This window comes from Crassostrea angulata, chromosome 6 (assembly GCF_025612915.1).
Source record: "Crassostrea angulata isolate pt1a10 chromosome 6, ASM2561291v2, whole genome shotgun sequence".
In the NCBI taxonomy this organism is placed as follows: Eukaryota; Metazoa; Mollusca; class Bivalvia; order Ostreida; family Ostreidae; genus Magallana; species Magallana angulata.
Window position 1 is genome coordinate 15,814,631 of NC_069116.1, and position 21,981 is coordinate 15,836,611.

The 21,981-nt window shown below is 34.4% G+C and overlaps 4 protein-coding genes across 6 annotated transcripts in view; 2 read left to right on the forward strand and 2 right to left on the reverse strand.

Moving 5' to 3' along the window:
* The window catches only part of LOC128188872 (uncharacterized), a 28,633-nt gene extending 26,444 nt beyond the window's left edge, over window positions 1–2,189 (reverse strand). Inside the window, exons 1-5 of one of the 2 annotated variants that reach the window (XM_052860179.1) lie at window positions 2,091–2,189; window positions 1,869–1,946; window positions 1,282–1,484; window positions 914–960; window positions 270–427 (exon numbers count right to left, since the gene is read on the reverse strand). In XM_052860179.1, the coding sequence (XP_052716139.1) occupies window positions 270–427; window positions 914–960; window positions 1,282–1,484; window positions 1,869–1,946; window positions 2,091–2,117 (513 nt within the window). In that variant the 5' untranslated portion in view covers window positions 2,118–2,189. Of the gene's footprint in view, window positions 1–269; window positions 428–913; window positions 961–1,281; window positions 1,485–1,868; window positions 1,947–2,090 lie in introns of those variants that run through there. The other variant, XM_052860180.1, reaches the window with a different exon arrangement.
* A 386-nt stretch (window positions 2,190–2,575) lies between these two features.
* LOC128189476 (uncharacterized) lies at window positions 2,576–4,821 on the forward strand. Its single transcript, XM_052861100.1, has one exon. It carries the CDS (start codon window positions 2,679–2,681, stop codon window positions 4,767–4,769), a length of 2,091 nt encoding a protein of 696 aa, XP_052717060.1. The 5' UTR covers window positions 2,576–2,678; the 3' UTR covers window positions 4,770–4,821.
* A 3,291-nt stretch (window positions 4,822–8,112) lies between these two features.
* On the forward strand, window positions 8,113–11,208 carry LOC128189857 (serine/arginine-rich splicing factor 1A-like). Of its 2 annotated transcripts, XR_008244283.1 has the most exons (6): window positions 8,113–8,387; window positions 8,860–9,065; window positions 9,218–9,390; window positions 9,489–9,658; window positions 9,763–9,830; window positions 10,139–11,208. XR_008244283.1 is itself a non-coding variant. In XM_052861633.1 (5 exons), the coding sequence occupies exons 1-4, from the start codon at window positions 8,224–8,226 to the stop codon at window positions 9,642–9,644; spliced, it is 699 nt and encodes a 232-aa protein (XP_052717593.1). In that variant the 5' UTR covers window positions 8,114–8,223; the 3' UTR covers window positions 9,645–9,658; window positions 9,763–10,099. The 2 variants fall into 2 exon arrangements, 1 of the variants encoding a protein (XP_052717593.1); XM_052861633.1 differs by lacking the exon at window positions 10,139–11,208 and having other exon boundaries at window positions 8,114–8,387; window positions 9,763–10,099.
* Window positions 11,209–12,305: 1,097 nt separating this feature from the next.
* LOC128189548 (amyloid protein-binding protein 2-like) lies at window positions 12,306–20,024 on the reverse strand. Its single transcript, XM_052861203.1, has 14 exons — window positions 19,856–20,024; window positions 18,545–18,633; window positions 17,819–17,970; window positions 17,208–17,325; window positions 16,755–16,923; window positions 16,254–16,310; window positions 16,116–16,148; window positions 15,901–15,968; window positions 15,712–15,817; window positions 15,315–15,439; window positions 15,139–15,224; window positions 14,573–14,763; window positions 14,230–14,395; window positions 12,306–14,055 (listed from the first exon to the last, which is right to left on the reverse strand). Exons 1-14 carry the CDS (start codon window positions 19,994–19,996, stop codon window positions 13,832–13,834), a joined length of 1,725 nt encoding a protein of 574 aa, XP_052717163.1. The 5' UTR covers window positions 19,997–20,024; the 3' UTR covers window positions 12,306–13,831.
* Between the last annotated feature and the right edge of the window lie 1,957 nt (window positions 20,025–21,981).

The following is a 21,981-nucleotide window of genomic DNA, read 5'->3' on the forward strand; positions in this document are numbered from 1 at the left end:
CAGAGCCCAGGTCAATATATCTGGCAATACATGTTCATTGATTGCAAGTCAGAGACACATTATTTTCTCCATTTATTTCATTTTTAACTTTGAAATCGATTTCATAAGAACTAGTTTGATTTTAAATGGATTTAAACAACTGGAGCAAAAATGTTATGAACACCTTAAAGGATAGTTAAGCTAGGTGTAGTTTATAATTTTGAAATCAATCTGCTCAGAATAATTTATATTTGAAAATATAGAATCACAAATATTTTATGAAGACTTACAGTATAGCCGGGAAATGTACTGAGGTTGGTCACTAGCCAGGAGTACTTCTGGAGTCTGGAGGGGGACACAGCACTTACTACCTCCCTCAGGCCCCACACATAGCGATGTCCCCGCACACAAACCACTTCATCAAGGTATGAGCTATCAAACTCTGTGTCTGTAATAATGCATGACTTAAGTTCACTGGTTACTGGAATAAGAATTTCTTTACTTGTTTCATTTTCATAACATAAGTAAACTGAATTTCAAAAATAAAAAAACATCAAAAGATTATTCCTTATTACATGTACATACTTTATAGAATTAACAATTCTCAATATTTGTATGATTGTTAGGAAGTTAATGAGCTCAGACCTAATACACTAAGTTTTAGATGCACAAATAGCTGTTAACAAACACACTTTTTTCACTTTAAATCAATCCAAACTTTTCTTTCTTAATACCACAGTACTACATGTAGTACTTAAAATCTGATATCATACTGCAATTTATTGTAAGCATTATATATCAAATACAGCACAATTTTTTCCAAAATTAGACAAGTTTTAAAACAGTAAACATGCATTAAATGATTTGCACACATTTACAGTACTTCGTACAAAGGGTTATAAAAAGAAATCGCTTAAAATTCAAATAAGATTACTCATTAAAGAATATATTAAGGTTCCGTCAATGAGATTGAGAAGAAACCTGAAAAAAGGAATGATACAAATGCAAAATAGAGAAATTAAACATGTATGATGAACCAAAGGAAATAGCAAGATAAATCTTAAATTGATTGGCATCCTCTCTGAAGAGCGAACATTGCGATGCCAATTAAGCTTTTTCAAGAAACACTCAATGACATTATTCATTTATTGTTGCCAGCAATGGCAACCACTGTGCAGATGATGAGTTGTTGCTCTTGTGTTTGTGAGCAAGGTTATAAATAACATAATAAACTAATGTCCTAACTAGGACACACAACAACTTGAATATCTATGAATACTCGTCTGGCTTTGTCATTCTCACCTCTCTTCTAGACCAGAAAACCGCATCACAAACCCAGGGTATGGATTGTAGGGCAGCATTGGGAGACTCAGTAACTGCTTCATTAGACCTTGGAACTTTTTCTGTACCTCTGTCTCCTCCAGGTAACCAAGAAACCTCCGCATGTGGTCCGTGTTAAAGTCGGCAGTGGGAGGTTTATAGCCCCTTGGTCTCTCAATCACTTCCTGTTAAAATCAAATATATTTTATGCATTCATTAAAATTTTGATATGCATATTTCTGTCTTTTTTGAGCTCTGGAGTACGTCCTCCTCTTTTTCTCCAGAAATTTGATTGTATTAAGGCTTCTTTGTCCAAAATAACTAATGTTTTCCTGGTTATCTTTTTTAACGATTTTGATATTTTACAAGTCAGGAAACTCCTGTTAAGTAAAATATAATCAAATATTTCGAAGTACAAATATGGCATATATGTAGTTCGAAATATTTGATGATATTTACCTGCTGTTTACAGCAGCTGTACAGTATTTTTGAATCATATTATATATGCCAGCTGTATATGCTTCTAAAATACTGTAAACAGCTGGTACTAAATACTATTTTTGTCAAACCTCAGTTTCCTCTTCCTCTTCCAATGTTTCATGGCGAGCTCTTCTTACAACACGTGTTCTGCGTCTGTCGCCGGGATTCTTAAGAGATAGAAAAAAATATGGACATCACGATAGTGAAATTGAAAGTGACTTAAGAGCTGATCCAAAAAATAAACCTCCGAATATCGGCAACATGTACCACATATGATAATATACAACTTAAAGTCGCAGAATGATAGTTACAGTTTGGTTTGTTGTTGGTCTTGACATGATTACTGAACTTCATATTAGAGTACTCCGACTGAACTTGTTTACAAATATTGGCGCCATTTTAAGTATTATAGGCAACACGTTCGTGAAATATTCGACAATCTTCCACTTGACGGTTAATTTTAATTCTGTTTGAAACTAAAGAAGAAGAAGAAGAAGAAAAGAAAGAAAAGAAACAAAGTCATGAGATCCCTGAACCCGTCTGGGACCTTTATATATTTAATTCATGTTAAGAATTTTTATTAATTCGCTTTACGTACCCTTGAAGGTACGTTAGCTGTAGACACTTATGAATCTTGTATATGTAATTAAATATCGAATGTGATTAAATAAAATATGATGCAGTCACGTATTTTCATAACATCAATTAATGTCTTATTCTTCAAATCTTGTCTACTGACTTTTTATCGTACCCATGCACATGTAACTCGATCAGTTTGACGTTGACAGCGTTAATGCGTCATGCATAACGTGACTTTAGTGCGTTAAACACAGGTTTACAACATTGCTAAGCAACGCAGTCTTCATCTTTTAACGTCGTCGCACCAACATTACAGAAAGATGGAAGAAGGTGATTTCAATTTATCGAATTTGAACGTTGTGGCAAACCAGATTGCTTCGGAAATTAAAGAAGAACAAACTAAAGTATCGCAGACAGAAGCGCCACAGCAACAGATTGAGGACGCCAGATTCTCATGGACTGATGATAGTATTGAAGTAAAGAACATTGATATGCACGAAAGCCGTGGAGAAATTGCGGACGATTCTATCAACTATTCAGCAGACGATGAGGATCAGAATTACGACCCGTTACTCGATGAAAAACTCAAGGCAACATGTTTTGTTAAACCAACGTTGAAGGAACACCCATCTCAAGCCGAGAGTTCCTCCACACCCTACCAAGAGGTCGAATTAGATGAGAATTATTGCAACGGTTATGTTTCTTCCATGAGGCTCGTTATTAACCCAGACTCCGGTTCAAGCGACGACGAGGAAACTTCTAATCAAAAGAATGTAGATAACAACGGATCTGAGACAACCCCTGTGAAAGTTCCAGACGACAATAAACCCGAAAACAACGATCAAGATAATAAAACAGAGAATGTGAACGGGGAACAGGAGCCTGAAGCTAAGAACGAGACGGCTGCTTTTAATGATCTTGGTAGCGAGAGCAAGACAAAGACTGAAAGTCAAGAAGTCTCGAATGCACCATATGAACAAAATGTCCAGTCAAATACAATCCAAGTTCCCCAAACACAAACAACGTGTACTGGACAGTATCTGGAATCTGGCACTACTTGCTACGTTTATCAGCAAGTTCCTCAGAACTTTGCCTCTGACGCCTCTGGAAACCTCGTCTACTACCAGGTGCCATGTCAAGGTTTGCAGTGTATTAATGGTAACTACTATTATCTCCCTCCAGAATATTCCTATGTGGTGACTGAGAACCAAAGTTATGAACAAATTAAACCAGGAGAATCAACCGTTTCTACGCAGATCGCAACAGAGAATGGAAAAGACGATAAAGTGCCTGAGGAGGAAAATAAAACACCTGTATCTAGAAGTCCGTCCGATGGTAATGAAAACGACAAGACAGTGCCCGTGGAAGGCAATCGGAAACATTTGAGTAGTGCCGCCGAATCGACAGAAATACCCCGGATGGAAGAGGGCTCCGTCGAGACTCACTACCAGTATTTGCCATGTGGAGAACACGACGCTGAAACCATGCCGTTTAATCCTTACCAGACGTTACAGCAGCCCCTGTTTGCCGCCGACATATACCACCCATATATGGAGCCTGTCAGACTAAACACCAACTTCCAATATCCGGCGGTATATGTCTCCCAATATGGCCTAATCACAGTCCTACTGAAGCACGACGTCTCTGTGGAGATGACAGCTGACAGGGCAATCCGACTTGTCAGTCACCAGAAAAACCTCGTCGTTGCATCGAGTGCAACTGGAGACAGCAACTTCATAGTCCACCCAGCGGGGAAAATATCCCACACAGCATCGACCGTGGAGGCAGACATCTATCTAAACAGACGCGTGAAAATGACGGATGAACAGATCGTTTTTGGCAACGCAAATCAGACCTTCAAGTTTAACACCGAAAAGGTTGAAGTGGAGGAGAAACCCGATTTTACAAGACTGTCCAAAAATAGTTCCGTCAGCATTCTGTTTTCATCCAACAATGTCCCCGACCAGAACCTTGTGATGAACTGCCTGGACCTCATTGCCAGTGCACATTACGAGCCTCTTCATCAGATAGCTGGTGGATACATGGTCAAGATAAACAATATCAAGGTCATCCAGACAAATAAAGGCGATGTCAAGGTCATTTGCGCGGACAAGTACATGAGACTTTCTCCAAGGGGAGAAGATTTGCACATAAGAAGCAAATACTTCATTGAAATGGGCATCGAATCCGACTGGAGTGTTTGGATCAACCATGGCAAAAATTTCCTGAGAGCCAACCGTCTGGGTTTTATCCTCTGCAATAGTAACATCGAGGCTGGGTTTGACGCACACGATTACGTCAGGGCTTGTCGGGTTCCTAGTGGAATCCCGATACATGTGGAGGGGTCCTATTTCTCCAAGCGGCGTTATGTACCCAGGACGCGGAAGAAATCTACCAAAGAGCTTGATTAGAAAGATTTGATAACAGATACATTTGTACATTGTTATGTTATGACCTAAAGAGAGGAAAATTGTAAAATATACGTTTTTTTTTTTGTGAAAAAGAAAAGTGAAATTTCTTTACACGGAGTTAAACAAAATTATTTTCATATGCATGGTGTTAAAAATATACGAATGGATTTTAAATTAGTGTGTGTGTGTGATTTTAAGTAAGAACCTTCCTTTTAAAGTTATTTAAAAAAATACAAATTGTCTCGTGTGAAGAGCAGAACCATAATATCGTACGCAACTTGACTTTTGATTGGCAACTACTTAGTATACATCTTCTTTAAGCTTATTAAGCAAAATGTTTTCAAGTTATTAAGTAATTTCCTTTTAGAGTGCAACAAAGAGCTAGTGCCACGAAGCATCAAAATGTGCCTTAAAATTTCACAAAATTCAAGTTTGAAACAATAAAAATTGTAATTACTTATTATGTAGGGCACAATATTCCGCTTCTATGCATATAAATTGTGTTCACTTCGGCCCCACCGTTTAGCGCATGCGCAGCATCAAACATACGATGATCGTTTAAAATAGCTGAAAATAGTAGATTTTACTGCAGTATTTCCCAAAATTGAATGTGGCCACACTTGAGTACGTCTTTGAAACTTTTAAAATTGAGAGATATTGCAGAAATGCTTCTGCCTGCAAATTTCGTAGAGGTACTCAAGTGTGGCCAATATGTATTTTACAAATTTTGAAAATTTTAGTAACAGAATATAAAAAAGACAACTCTATTTTAGGGTAATTATTTGCTTATTTTTTTAATTGAAATAGCAGAATTTAATTAATAATGATAAAAGTGATAACATGTAAAAGTAGCTATAGTTGTGTGGGTTTTTTTTTGTTGTTTTTGTTTTTTTTTTGGTCAAACAGTGAACATTTTAAACAATAAAATGCTTTTTTTGGTGATTCATTCGGGATATGAAGGTAGCGACAATTGCAGGAAAAATACATAACCCGCGTTAGCGGTTATGGAAATTTTTCCTGCAATGATCGCTACCTTCATAACCCGCATGAATCATCAAAGAAAGCATTTTATTGTTTATATTAACATCTTTCTTTAACTAATTAATAAACTGATTATGAAAAGATAGTAAAATTCACTAAATTACTGTTAATGTACAAAAGTACGTTAGCTAAAAGAAACATCCAAATCGTCTCCTGTGAGACTTTGAGTCTGGCATTGTCATGATTATTTCGTGCAGTCCAGGATTTTACTAAGGTCGCTGTAGGTTCAGACCAATCGATAAACAGGGGGTGTCAATTTCAGTCCTGTCACTTTCAGCCGCTGTAGATTTCGACCAATCGATAAATAGGGCGTGTAGATTTCAGTCTGGCTGTTTCTATAGAGCTATGAATTAACTATAAGTTTCAGTAAGAAATAGAGGAAATTATGCTTGTTAGATGTAAATAAATATGTGAACGCAAGATAAACGATTTATTTGGAGTGCCCCGGGAGGTATTGCTACAGTATGTTTCGTTGGTAATCAGGAAATAATAACAATTTATTATACTTTCATGTTAAATATTGAAATCTGATTGGTTTAGACGCAGTTGATAATCCGTTCTATTACCCTCAGCGTTAGCAACACACTTAGCAACGGGTAACACAACGAATTGTTACATGCGCGTAAATTATGCGCGTACGGTTCGCCGTGGAATTCACAAAAAATCTCTGAAATTAAGATATTCAGTATAATAAAATAAATAGTGCCTGTTTGGGAGGATAACAATTGAAATTGACACCCCTCGAAAACCATTGTCAACCTCCGCTTCGCGTCGGAACAACGAATTGTTACATGCGCGTAAATTATGCGCGTACGGTTCGCCGTGGAATTCACAAAAAATCTCTGAAATTAAGACATTCAGTATAATAAAATAAATAGTGCCTGTTTGGGAGGATAACAATTGAAATTGACACCCCTCGAAAACCATTGTCAACCTCCGCTTCGCGTCGGTTGACAATGGTTTCCTCGGGGTGTCAATTTCAACTGTTACCCTCCCAAACAGGCACTATTTATATAAAACTACATTATGAATTGTTATTAGCCTAAACATAATATCATCTGACTAAACAATAAGTGAACACTGAACGAACGGTGAGCGCAAGGCGAAAACTTTGTAAACGCACGGTGGGTGCTTTGTGAACGATGAGCATGAACGGCCGGAGCGCATAGCGCAAGTGAACGCACGGTGAGCGCACATAAACGCACGGTGAGTACATCATTTCAACGGACTGAACCCTGGCATCTAACCGCTGCAAAGCGCAAGGATTGGGTGAAAATATCGAAGCCTTGAAACAAGTTAAATGGTCATGCAGAATAATGTACACAGACTGTTACACTAATGCATCAAAATGCGAGATTATATATATATCTATTAAATTCAATTACCATATTTCTGTCATATTTATATATTTATTTTTAATAATTGTTATTACATTGGTAGAATTCAATTATTAATCCTCAGGTACACACTGTGCATCATCAGCATTACTTCATACAGTTTCAAATTGCAGAAAAAAGAACTTTTCACACACCGACATATTTAAATGTACCGGTGTTATGTTGACCTTCAGCACTGGTCCCTGTAATTTTTTTAAAACTTTTTTTGTAAATAAGCTTTTCATAGTATTTTCATCAATAAATTTATTTTCATAAATTAATTATAATGTCTACAAGATAATTTTATTTAGTTCTTGTTTATTTTATTAGATTCAAGTGATACGTAGTTTTATCATTTCATGACGTTACTTTAAAAAATGACGTCTGTTCTACATTTTTTCATCAAAACAATGCAATATTGTAAACTCTGTTTATAAAAAAAGTATGATAGATATCGAAAAAATGAGAAACAGTTATGAAAAGCTAAGATTCTACCCTATATTTCACCAAAATATGGTGATTTTTTATGATAGGACAATTTTTGATGCTTCGTGACTCTAGCTCTTTGGTCAAAAGTGGGGGTGCGTGTTGTACATAAGACTAAAATTTTACCCCAGTTTTTCAAGCTGTGATTCTTGATACCACGGGAGTAGTGACTGCCGATATATGGCGTATTATGCAACTTGAATGAGTGTATACTATATTTACTGCATCAGAAATACCTTATTTTTAGCTTTATTTCCATATTTATATTCAAATGAATTTATTTACAGCATCTTAAAATGTCAAAAGAATAATATTAATAAACAAAATGTGATGTCAAATGACAAATGTCCCAGAATGCAGAAATATAATAGGACTAAAACCATTTGGGTCTAAATGTATTGGTACCGAAATGCATCAGTACCTATTCGGTGTAAAATACAAGCGTTTCGATGATCGAGACAAGGATCGATGAAAGCGTTCAACCAGAAAATTTAGAGAGGACGGAGAAGACTACACTAGCCTACTGATTGGAAGCATATTTCTACAGAATAATGTCCAGAGGAAATGACGTGCGAGTTTATGTTGGAAACCTTCCACCAGACATAAGGGCGAGGGACATTGAGGATTTGTTCTACAAGTTTGGAAAAATTGCCTTTGTCGACTTGAAAACAAGGCGAGGGCCGCCATTTTGTTTTGTTGAATTCGAGGACCCAAGGTAAATTTTACGTCGTATATACGATTTACAAACGATAAGTAATTAAACAGATTTTTCATTTACGTTTATATATATCAGTAAATACTCCTTCAAAGGGGAGATAGAAAGGCCAACTTCAAATTTACAATACATGTATTTATCATGTTTATTGAAGCCACTTCAACATGTTGGGATATAAATTTGAAGTGCAAAAAATTGAAATTTTTGCTTGGTAACTTTTAAAATCCGTAGAAACAGCTTCATCACAATCACCTGATTTAGCTAAGCTATATAGCATAATAAAGCTACTAAGAATAGCTTCATAGATTATTTTTTGCAGTTTTAAAAAAAAAAAATGTTAATTACCAGAAATATACAAAAAATCGCAAGTTAAATGTTATATCCCATTTAGATATAAACAGATTATTATATCCTATTAGGGAGATTGGTCCCAACCTGATGAAATTTATACTTTACGAATGTATTTAACCAGAGACGCATCAGACGCTGTCCACGAAAGAGATGGCTACAACTATGATGGATATACACTGAGGGTGGAGTTCCCGCGAGGTGGAGGACCAGGTGGTTCTAGATCTAGAGGGGGTGGAGGAGGGTATGGCTTCCGTGGGGGTCGTGGACCACCAGGTGGGAGAGGAGGACCCCCATCCAGAAGATCTGAATACAGAGTTTTAGTCTCTGGTTAGTCTTACAGATGAATCATATTAGTTTTAATTTGCATTTAGGACTATTTTTCATCTGTTTTCATTAAGATAAGTTCTTCAATTATTTGTTTGTCTTTGGAAAAAAGACGCATCAAAAGTTTTTTACATTTAATATGCATGTGATTTAAGGATTACCACCATCTGGCAGCTGGCAGGATCTTAAAGATCACATGAGGGAAGCAGGAGATGTGTGTTATACAGATGTCTACAAAGATGGAACTGGAGTTGTTGAATTTCTCAGGAAAGAAGACATGAAACATGCTGTCAGCAAACTGGATGACACCAAGTTTAGGTCTCATGAGGTTTGTATTTGGTTTAGTGAATGGCCTTAGAAATTCATAAGTATCACACTGATAAACCTGGATGCATTTAATTTAGTATTATATTTTAATTATTTAAGGGAGAAGTGTCTTACATCCGTGTGAAAGAAGATTACAGAGGAGGCGGAGGAAGGTCAAGGTCCCGCAGCAGAAGTATCACACCCCCAAGACGATCCAGGGCATCCCCCAGATATTCACCAGTCAGGGGCCGATCAAGGTCTAGGTCCAGATCTTAAATGTAACAAACAAGGTATTGAACAAATTTTATGAATATTGATTCATCTATCTTGCTAAGCTTTTATGCATATGTTCAATTTTTAATTTATTTGATTTTTTAAACTTTTGATTTTGTAGTGGTGCAAGGATCATAAAGAAATGAAAGATGACAAGCATTGGCAAGCATTTAAAAAAGACGGTTCATGGTATGCATATTTGTGATCTGTGCATATGAAGTCCATTAACAGCTCATTGACTTTAAACACTTGAAGAAATATTGTAAAATCTATGATCATGAAATGTCTTATGCTGCAGATTTATTGTACAGAAAAGTTTGCTTTTCAGATTTTATGCCATTATCATCCATTGTGTAACAGTTATTAATTTTACTCTTTTATAACCTAGTATTGTCTAAACATACATGTAGGCTTCATTTCATGTTGTGGTGAGAAAACATTAAATATACTTATTTTAATCATTAGTAATTTAATTTTTTAAAATTTTTATTCTTAAGGTTTTTGCTCTGTGGGAAAGTTTGGATCATTATGATGACAAGCTTGGAAATTTGGGATGGATGAATTGGATTTATCATGTTTGGATAATAGGATACAAACATGGATAATTAGGATAACTATCTTGGATCAATTGGGATCAAGGGATGAGGATTTGGATTTTTTCAGTCCCCTCTCAATAAAAGGAATCTGGATGGATCCTTAGACCCTAACTGGAATTATTTTGGAATTCATGAATCCATCTATGTAGGCAAAATAATCATCAGGGTTAAGATTTAACCTCTGTTTTAAAAGAATTGGCAGTAAATAACATTGCTTCATTGGATAATCACAAATAATTACCTTATTAATGGCAAGTTGTGAAGCATTATTATTTATGGCCTTTTGATCACTGAATGATCATTTCTTAAACATGGAAGGAGTCTTTTGTTAATGCAGGATAAAACTGCGATGAAATTATCCGTAGATGCTTGGGATTGCTCTTTTCTCAAAGTACGGATTACATGTTCTGGAAAGGATTGTAAACCAGTCATTTCAGGCTAAGTTCAATGAAAAATCGTAAGCAATTTTAAACAAAATGATGTAGTTTAGTATCAGGTTTAATCCTTTAAGTTTAGGGAAAAAAGTGTCTGATAAAGAACCCTGGAAAATGATTTGTTGAGCTTTGTGCTCAATGTTACTCATGAATAACATTTTAAAATGTATGGTCTTGCTTCACAGGCCTGTCTGTAATGCATGACTAGTTAACATTTTAAGTTGGACTCGAGGTTACTGGTATTGGATCGTTGTCTTGAATTCTAAGGAGGATTCTAGTTGGAGTTACCCTTTGGATAGGGATTTGGTAAGTTGAGGGAGGTTTTGATCAATGATTTTAAGGGGTTGTCCAGCTATGTGGAGGGAAGGAAGACTAATAGTAAACTAACTTGAGGTTTAAATGGCATTTTTTGTTCCCTTAAAAGTTAACTTCTATTTGTTTTTACGCAAAATGTGTGGTTTTATGAAACGATTGATGGATGTGTGCTATGATAATCATGTTTCTTTTCAGCATAATCAATAAAACATCACAAATACATGTATATTCTTGCTTGTTATTATGAAGTTTGGTAATACATGTAATGAGCAAGTCAATATGGTCTAGCGTGTAGTACACGCCGTGTACCATGTACAGTTTTCATATTTCAACAGTGACTGCTGAACACTTAGATGTTTAACATTTTTTTAAAAAAAAAAAAATGTAAAGATATTATGGTTAATAAATGTATTTTATTGATAGAGAAGCATCCTCTCTTTCCAACCAAATCATCATTCATTAAACAGATGAATTTATGCATTCACCCGTTTTCTACATTTTTCACACAATTTGAAACATGGCAGGTTCTTTCCATGAAATATGGTTGTGAAGCAGTGGAAATCTGAAATGGAATAATGCATAAAAGGGAAAAATCTGGTTGCATAACGTTTGGTTAATGAGAATTGATGAAAAGATGAGTTTTGCAGTCTTAAATTGTTTATAATTTGCTGCATGACAAAATATTAATGCCTGCCCCGGTATTTGCCTAATAAAATGGTCCAGTCTTGTGAGGTTCACGCTGTGCAAAGACAAAAAGGCAAGAATCTTTCCTTGTGTTCAGTCAAGAACTTTTTTTTTTTTAAAAATCTCATTGCTCCTATTTAATTTGATATAAACTGGTGTGGTGGCATTCAAAGTACTGGGGGGGGGGGGGGGGGAGGAGGAGTAGAGTTGCATGGCTTCAGTAGAAACCAAGGTTCTCTCTTTATAAAAAATATTTAAACAAATTATATTTAAATTTTAACTACACCATGAACAAGGGGAAGTTTGTGTCAAACAGCAATTTGATATTAGCATTATCTCGCTAATTGTACAGTTGTGATTTATGGAAATTGCATTTGTGACTGCAGATTTTATCTGTGCACAACAGTATCAATTTTGACTTGCTTTGATGTATAAACTTGGCACTTTCGTTACATTATATAAAAGTAAGCAAACTTATTAAAACAGCTCTATAATTGCAAGTAATCGTATTGTCAAATGAAAAAATGAGATTTCTTTACATCAATGAAGAGATATGTACCTTCAACAACTGTATGCCATATTGAGCTACTTATATAATATAGTACTCAGTTCAAAATAATAAATCAACCAATTCAACAGCTTAAGAATAAGTCATTTATTCAACAATATAAATTAAAAGATATCACAAAGCAACCAATGATTAAGATGCAGACTTTCACTGTACCAATTTAAATCAAGTGAATAAACTACATGTGTTCACTGTGATTTAACCTGTTGACTTTTATTCATTATCAAATAAAACTAATTAGAGGCCTAACATTATCACTCATCATTATCCATAAACAAAAATTCAGTAAATACGGTACATGTAAATGCCAGGAACAACAATTGTTTAGCATGATTAATTCATATATATGATGACCACTCTCCAACCATTTGGAAAAATATGTGAAAACCTGAGTATTTTTTGTCCATGCACCATTGTCAGCTACAATAACACTTAGCATTCACTTAAGAGACAAAAACATGCTAAAAAATAATTATCAAAAAAACTATGTTTCCCTTCGTTCAACAAAACTGACAATGCTAAGGGATTGTGATACATCAGCTGACATTAACATCAATAACAAATATTAATACTTGTATGTTCAACAAGACAGAGCTGTACTGGCATTGACAGTATTGTAGATTCATGATGTGAAAAAAAGGTCAATAGTCGGGATCTTCCATGTGCTGCTATGCCTACCTTGGCGTTACCAATAAACATTGACAATGATTTTAAACAACATATTAATTGATAGGGACTATCACATCTTTATAATAAGTAGTTCATCAAAATTTTTAACCTATGTCGATGCACCAACAGTGATTTAAAATAGACAACACAATCATAAGTTCAAAACCAAAACACAAGTATTTCTCCATTAGAGATCAATTGTTTTTCTGTTCGGAAAGGAAAGAGTCAAGAAAAAAATCTGATTTTTACTTTGCTCATATTTTAATTTTTTACAGAAAAAATGCACCATATGAAAAAAGATCAATGATTTTTCCACTGAACAATCATTTTTATACATGTAAATCTCTTAATCTATCATGCCAACAACCTCCTATCCTTAGTGAACTTATTTTAGAAAATGCTAATGTAAGTTCGTATAAACTAAGTCTTTGTTAATACATCATACATGTAATGTTACTTTATATACTTTCACCCAAAGCAAATCATGATTGCTAGTCTCAATTTGATTTAAATTGGATCCATATTTCTGCTCACTTTGCTATAAATGGTAGCAATCTGTTAAGCAGGTCTAAGGACCGGTCACACCATATTGTGATCACTATAAAATACCATGAACTAAAACATAGTCCATTAAATTAGGAGGGATAAAAAATCATCCCAAAAAATAGCTTATGTCAAGAATATGATAGGATCATACTAGCAAGATATTATTGTTAACAGTTCTTAAGCCAAAGACTGGACAACAATGATGACACTAAGAGTAGAGAAAAATTGCACACAATATTCATCAGACCTGACTGATGTTTCAATGCTAACTGAAGAGATCAGCCACTTCACGAAATGGCTCTACTGCGATTTGATTTTCTACCACACCATTGAACACATCCTTGTGGAGAAATGTTTAAAAATCTGTTGTTTGACAACTCAGGAGAAACACTCTTTCACTGTATCTTCAAAGTCTATGGATATGGAGAATTCCAAGGGTTTTACTTCTGCAGCATTGTTAATGTCTCTGATGGTGTTCCACTGGTGTAGGATGTCGTGATAATGGTCAGCCATGGCAAGATTATTGGTGGTGCGATAAAGTTTGAGCAGCCCTCGGTAATCGTACTCCAGGCCACTATAACCCTCCCCAAACAATTTCTTACCTAAAAAAAGAGGAAAATTACCGGTACATTAAAGACAATGTACTACAATCTACCGGTTATTAGATCACCTTTAAATATTTCAACACATTAAATTCGAGCATGGTAGAAAAAAACAATAATTGTATATGAAATGAATTATAGAGATACAAAATTCAGGTGTGTGCAGTTTCTTACCAATTGCTATTGATCTCAAGTATAGTTTCTCTGCCTCAGCAAATTTCTCCATGTCGTAGTTATAGAGGGACGCTAGGTGTCCCACAGATAATGCCACTTCATAGTCATCCTTCCCCAAAAGCCTCTCTTTAATCTCTATGGCCTTAAGGTGCATTTCCTCTGCCTCCTGTTACGAGAGATGAAATGTTTCCAAAAATAATTATGGTTCAGCAAAATAGAGAAATGAAACATTTCTAAGATATGGTTCAGCAAAAAGAGTATTGCATGATAGAATTTTTTTATATAAACATTTTTTATTTCAAGCCTGAATGTTACTCAGAAAAATCTTTATCAAAGCACGTACCTCATATCTTTGCATGGACTGATACAGACGTCCTAGGTTCCCATAATGCTTTGCGGTTTGTACATTGTTTTCACCAAATGCTTTGCGAGCCAGAGCCAGAGACTGAAGATGAAGTTCCTGAGCTTCCTGGAGATTTTTCTCTTTCGCCTCTTTAGACAAACTGTCTAAGGCAATTTCTTCTAAAATCAAGGCTTTAAAAAAAATGTTCATACATTTAGAAAAGATTTGTCCTGTTACCAGTTCATGAACATGCATTCAACAAAAACAAAATACATGTGTCTCCATGCAGAGTACCGTAGATTCCTAATTAAAAGCTAGGAATTAATATCCGAGTAAAATTGCATGCACATCTCGCAAATTTTAAAATCTCGCTTTTATTTTTCTGGTATATGCAAACTACATTAAACTATGATTAAAATTTGGCATCAGGATTTTATGTTCTCGAGGTTTAGTGAAAATCAGGTGAATCATGTAATTTAGTGCTTGCGTAAAATAAGGAATCTACAGTATCTGGAACAATACAAAATGTCTGAAATGTGTAATGATATTCCTGTAAATATTTGTACCTTTAACCCTTTTGGATGAAGACAGTAGTAGATGATCCTCCGGCAATATGTAACTTAAAATTTCTATGGCTTTTTCCGCATGCTCTCTACAAAATATAAATGCTAGAATCTAAATCCCCATTAATCATTGCAAATCAAGAGCTCCCATCAATTACATCAAGATCCGCCTGTTGTACCTGGCATCATTAAATCTTCCAGAGCTGTATTCTTGAACATATGAAGCATATGCCAAGTCTTCATGTCCTATTGCAACATACAAGTTTCTTCCACCAAAAACAGACTGACGAATACCCAGTGCCATCTATTAAAGAAACCCAAATAAATTCATCAGTGTTTCCGAAAACAAATTTGATGTAAGCATCAAATCTTCACATCACCAGTTATTAATTAGTCAGGTCAAAAGACCAAACATCCCTTGTAATTCTTATTAAGATAACTGCCTACAATTCATTTTTCTAAAGTTCATTTGAAATAAGTCATTATATTGTTATTAAATGTACATGTAGAACTGAAGAAAAAATGAAGACCGTCACATCTTACTGTTGAGAGAATTTTTTGACAGTTTTATTTTACCTGATAAACCTGAACAGCAGCTGTTATAGAATCCACATTCAATAAATAAAACCCATAATCCAGGAGGGCATCAGAATACTTAGGGTGTTTGTCTCCAAACTTCTCTCTGAAATAATATATTTGTTTAGAAAGGTAACTTAATTTCTAATTTTTTTATTCCGAACATTTCATTGGATTTGAATAGTTTACCTTGCATAGCACACAGCATGCTTTACTAGCACCTCTGCTTTCCGAAATTCACGCTTCACTACACATGCCTAAAATAGTAAAGGATTAAGATGCAAGTGAAAGTTGAATATGTGCAGGTCTATTTTTCACATGAACTATATGTTCGGAATTTGCCCATAAATTAAAATTATCATTTAATACTGGTAAAACCAAAAGTTACATATATGTACATGTACCTTAGAACACTGTCGTAAGACATCAACTATAGTCTGAAAAATACAAATGTACACAGAATGTACTGCATCAGAAAAATTTCAACTGAATTGATAGATATCTATATGTTAATTAATCAAATGATTGGAACTAATTCATACCTTATTTGGCAACGTCTTAGAAATAGTTGTTACTGCTCGAGAGCAAAACTTGATTGCCTAAAAGGAATAATGCAGAGAGTAGAAACTTTACATGCTGCTATATAGGTAATATGTGCCTTTTTAACTTCCATTCTGCGACATCATTTTCCAACTAAAAAAAATTCTTAATTTCCTGTTCAGTTGCATCCTGTAATAAACCTGCCCCGCTTTGCAAAAAGTGAGGTCAATTGTGTCCCTTTGCTGGGTCAACCCAAAGATCAGGAGGGGAAAAAACAAACATTTCTCCTCTCAATGGGATATACTGCAATACAGTGTGTTGTTTTCATTTTTCAAAAATTTTCTCTCAATCCATGGGTAGTCCCAACCTGGACAAATATGATTTTACCGGTAAATGTAATATACATGTAGATGGTGTCAAAGGACATGACATAGGGACATAATATAGAGACCCAACATAACTGTGGATTCAAATGAGGATTCAACTCATCTAGAACTTCTTACCTCATCATACTGGCATTCAGCAAATAATAGTGCACAGCACTCAGTATAGAAGGCAGCAGGATTGACCGGTAGACCCAAGGCCAGTAACTCCTCCAGCGTCTGCCTAGCTATTTGACATGTCTGGTCAGCCTCCGAATATTTACAGTTAGCATTCTGGACATGCAGCAGTCTGCAAAGGTATGATTCATTGGAAGAATTAGTACAGTTACAGGCCTAAATGTTAAATTCTTATAGCTATATTTCACAGTGTTAGTCATTTGTTAACAAAATTTTAATCTGGACAGGACCATCACACAAATATGGTCTAAATGGAAGAATTTGGTATTCTTTCCTATAATCAGTTCATTATTTCATTACTTTTATTCAGTATCTACTGAGTTTGCAACTTTTATTGGTAATTAAAATACATTTTATCTGTTTGAATATCAATTGAAATACAAATAAAGTAGATACCCGACACTGCACTCCAGAGACTTGTGTAGGTTAGCCTTGTCCATCTGACAGAGGCTCAGACAGGCTTTATACACTGTCTCACTGGCACAGAACCAGCCTGCATCACATAGAAAGCCCCCTGAAAACATACAGATACAGAAAGTTAACAAGTACCCATACTGTCTGGTGAATCAATACTCAGTTTTCTATATCTTTGAAAACTCTCTCACGTTGCCAAACATTTGACATGTATTTTATTTGAAACCACATCAAATCCAGATTCGATTCAACTAGCGAAAATTTATAACAAAATGATGGTTTTTTTTTTTAACTGCCTGTGCCACTGCTAGGAAAACATAAAGATTTATATCTAAAAGTTAATTTGATATATTGTAGAAGCACATTTATTCATTGGGTTAAAATTGTTGTTTTTAAACAAAATAAAATTTCGTTATATCATAATCCCTACAGATATCACTTATCAACTCTGCATTTATGAATACTTCGGTTAAAATTCACCATGGATTTAATGTTGTTGATTAATATTGTCAACGAAAATAACAAAATTTAATCCTCAACAAATATTCCTGCTTCTACAGTACATATGCGATTTATTGTTTTCTAATGGTTACCTAATTGAAACCCCAATTGTATAGTTCTCTCCCTTGATGCTGGGTCTTGACTAGTTTGCTGAGCAAGCTGGTTAGCATAAGTATCTGCCAGTATGTCAGACACACTAGCTCCATGGTCCATTAATGCTTGGAAACAATGGTGCAATAAATGTCTGCAGAATGGAATATGATTTATCAAATTGTGATGATAATGGCAGAAATATGTTTTTCCTGAGGGTTTCTTTTGTTTTCTATAAGGTCTTTGAACATTCCTACATTACCGGTAACTGTTTGTTATTTAAACAAACAGGATATTAAGGCATGAATTATAATTAATTTTTAATAACATTTGAAACAATTACCGGTATGCAAAGGGCATGACTGTATTTTATGCAAATTTTAAAAAGAGACAAATCTCGAAATGATTTTTTTTTCACTTAAAACTGAGTAATTTTCCTATTAAAGATAAATGAAATCTGTAAATGAATTGATATGTAGGTGCAGGAGAAACTACGTTATCATTAATTTTTGTTGGCTTTATCAATCCAAATGAGAACTAGTGGAGAACAGTCGAGAAAAAAATGGTGACTGTCTTATGTCAATCAACCTTTGTACCCCTCAAGAATATTACCAAAATTACATATATTAGAATAACAAAATCCCTGAAATTGTTCTTCACATGCCTGAAGGAAATGTACAAATGTTTCCAAGGATTGATTTTTTTCCTTCCATTTTTGCAAATCTTACCTTTTGTCATTAACTTTTAATACTCTTGCAAATGTATCCAGTTCAGAAAATTCTAAGGCCAACTGGCATATTCTTCCTTTGTTGTATAGCTACAAGATAGATAATTAGATAATTTTCATTACATGAAAAATCAATTTCCTTGCAAATTTACATATTGAATGCAAACACTTAGACCATAAATACTACCAAAATAGACATTTTAAACCTTACTTTGCTAAAAAAATAAAAAAAACCCACCAAACTGCTCATCACTAAAATTTGTCCCAATCACTTTTGGTTGCATTTTAAACAATCATGTCAGTTACCAGTACATGTGTCAAATCAAAATCTAACTAGTGACTTAAGGATCCTCAACACCCAGTGACTTATACTTTTTATAACAGTACGTCACAACATGGAAATTTAATTAATTGCATAGACAAACTGGTTATATCGTTAACACTGTTGTGCAGTGAATGTGGAATCTGTCAGTCTGTAATGATTCACAAGTCCCAAGGGCAAGGTCTGTAATTGCAACATTTTTCGTTCCTATTTTGTGATTTATTTTTTTGAATTTCTTTTTTGAGTTGATCCACGAATTAAATCAAAGCTCTGCAATGCAGTAGGATATGCTATGCAGATAATATTTATAAGACCATTGTCCACAAATTTACATCCTCAAATCGGTGAATTTTCCTTAATCCCCAATAGTTTATGCACAAAAACATCAATGAACCCACAGTACACTTGCATCCTGGTCACCACTGTTCAAGTTGAACCAGCTGTAAAATTTTAGCGATTGTGTATTGTATTTTACCGTAAGTGGGTCACAGTGTGCATGGGGGGGGGGGGGGGGGGGGGGCTTACAGTACTGACATAAATTTCACACACCAATTTATCTCACATTTTTGACCCGTCGTTAATAATTAAGATTTACTATGTCAAGACATACCTATACATGTATATATGATATGAACAAAAATGTCCGATAAACATGATGAATGTCCCTTTCTAGTTCGAGACCACTAAACATCTTTTTATCGTCCAATAAATATGATGATGTTGACACTGACATGTACCTAAGCACACTGAGTCATCAATCATCATTGGACCAACGACACTATATTATACACTTACTATGTGGTAAAAATTATATAAAACTGGATTCCATTGAACTGTTTTGTTTACTCTATTCATATTTAATGGTTTATTTTACAAATATAATAATATCACACATTTTAAATGTTGAAAAATAGAACATTTTCTTTAGTCTAGAATAACACAGTCACTGTGGAAACAAGTTATTTAGAAAGTGGAAAGTTTCGTACTCACTTTGTAATATATATCGAATTGCACATCCTCTGGGAGACTTTTAACCTCTCTTCTGTGTCTAGAGTAGGAAGAAACGGTTGCAGATACAGCTGTATTATACAGAGAATCTGGCACCCACTCTAAAGCACAAGCAGACGCCATTTTGGATTTATTGACAGGTGCGACATCTAAATTGATTTAGAGTTATCGTTCTTCAACCAGCTGTTAACGCAGTTGTATCGCATAGCCCCCTAACTCCGTCACTACCCTAACTCCGTCACTTTCGGGAAACTCCTCGCCGTTTGAAATCAAGTACGATTATGACGTCATTTTTTACATGTCAAAAATCTTTAATCAAATGTCAATAATTTGCAACGGTTAAATTTAAGAATGTGTCAAAAAATAACAGAATTAAACCTTGTTCATTTTATGCACCAATAATTGTGTGAAATCAGCTAAAACTTTTTCACGGGAGCACTAAAATATCGATATTTCTGACATGCGGGCCCATTCGATCATTTACGGTGGTCATCCATTTTTAGAGATATCAAGGTGAAACATCTCACATGTAATACATTTTTGATTAAGGTAATACACATTTTTTTTCAATCCGCAATAGCCTTTATGCACTATTCTTGATGATAACGTCAAATCGCTCATGCCGTAACTTTTGCCTTATACAGGGTATAGATATATCCGGTATATCGCTATTTAGAATATGATACATTTCTAAAAATGTAATAAATAAATAATATAATAAGTAATATATTAATTAATGATATAAAATATTTGAAATAAGTAAGGACATAAATCGAACGGCATCCATACATTCTGAAAAGGCCATTGTGATTGTTGTTACATGGACCCATATTTTATTCTGGCGATCATTTCATTTCGGTGAAATTAAATACAATTAAATTGTATGCACCATTTTTACTTATTATAACTTGGACTAGATACAAATGGAGTTTTAACTAAATTGTTAATGTGTCTTCATTCCCTGCCATATCATAGAGCATGTGGGTGACGGAGTTAGGTTCATAAGATATAATAAGCACGCGTGATAAACGTCGTATTCAGAGGGCTTATTTGAATAAAAATAAAAATATTTTTGTTAATAATTTTATAAATTATATTGTTTCAGATTATATTTAGTGATTGCAAATGATAAAAACCACAAAAAATAATTTACAGAGAAACGCGGGACGTTTTCTGCTTATGGTGACGGAGTTTGGGTACTTGGGGATATAGTTATTTGCCCCTTCAAAAATACATTCTAATAATTATTGGATTAATCAACTCAAATTTTTACTGAATTCAACCTTTTAAATAAAACAAAACCCCATTTAGCTCATTTTTGGTAATTATTAAACCTTTGCTTTATATTTTAATGCAATTTAACACAAATATTACTGATTAATCTATCGCGATATTAAGCGAAAGTTCAATGTATATTTTTATTTAAAACGGGACCCTTTATAAAGAACAATTTCAAAATGAATGAAGACGAATGTCTTAACACTTATACATGTATATGATCAGGGGCAGTATATATACCGGTATACGTCCCGTATCTGTAATGTTATCTAGCTGTTTTCCACTATTTTTTTCCTGATATAAAAAGAAATTGATTAAAATATCAGAGACATATATAATATGTTATATATGTCAGAGACATATATAATATGTTATATATGTCTCTGATAATATCAATAAAAAAAACATTAAAAGTAAAAAAGATCGAGGTAGACCTTATACACTTTCGACTCCTGCGTTCTTTCTTTTTCTACGAATAAATACAATAAACTAATTCATGCAGATTTAAATTACATATATGTACTTCTTATACATACCATAAAGAAGACGAACAGTGAAAAATAAACTCGAGAAGTGATTATCATAGTTTAAAAATAGTTTTGTGAAATTAAACATATATATTACACCCAAACTGTTATACTTGTATATGCATTTATACTTATATATTAACATCTACCAAGTATTATTTTCTCTATTTCTTACGGAAACTTAGTTAATTTATAGCTCTAAAGAAACAGCCAGACTAAAATTGACACGCCCAGTTTATCGATAGGTCGAAACCAACAACGACTTAAGAAAAATCACGACCTGCACGAAATAATCATGATGAT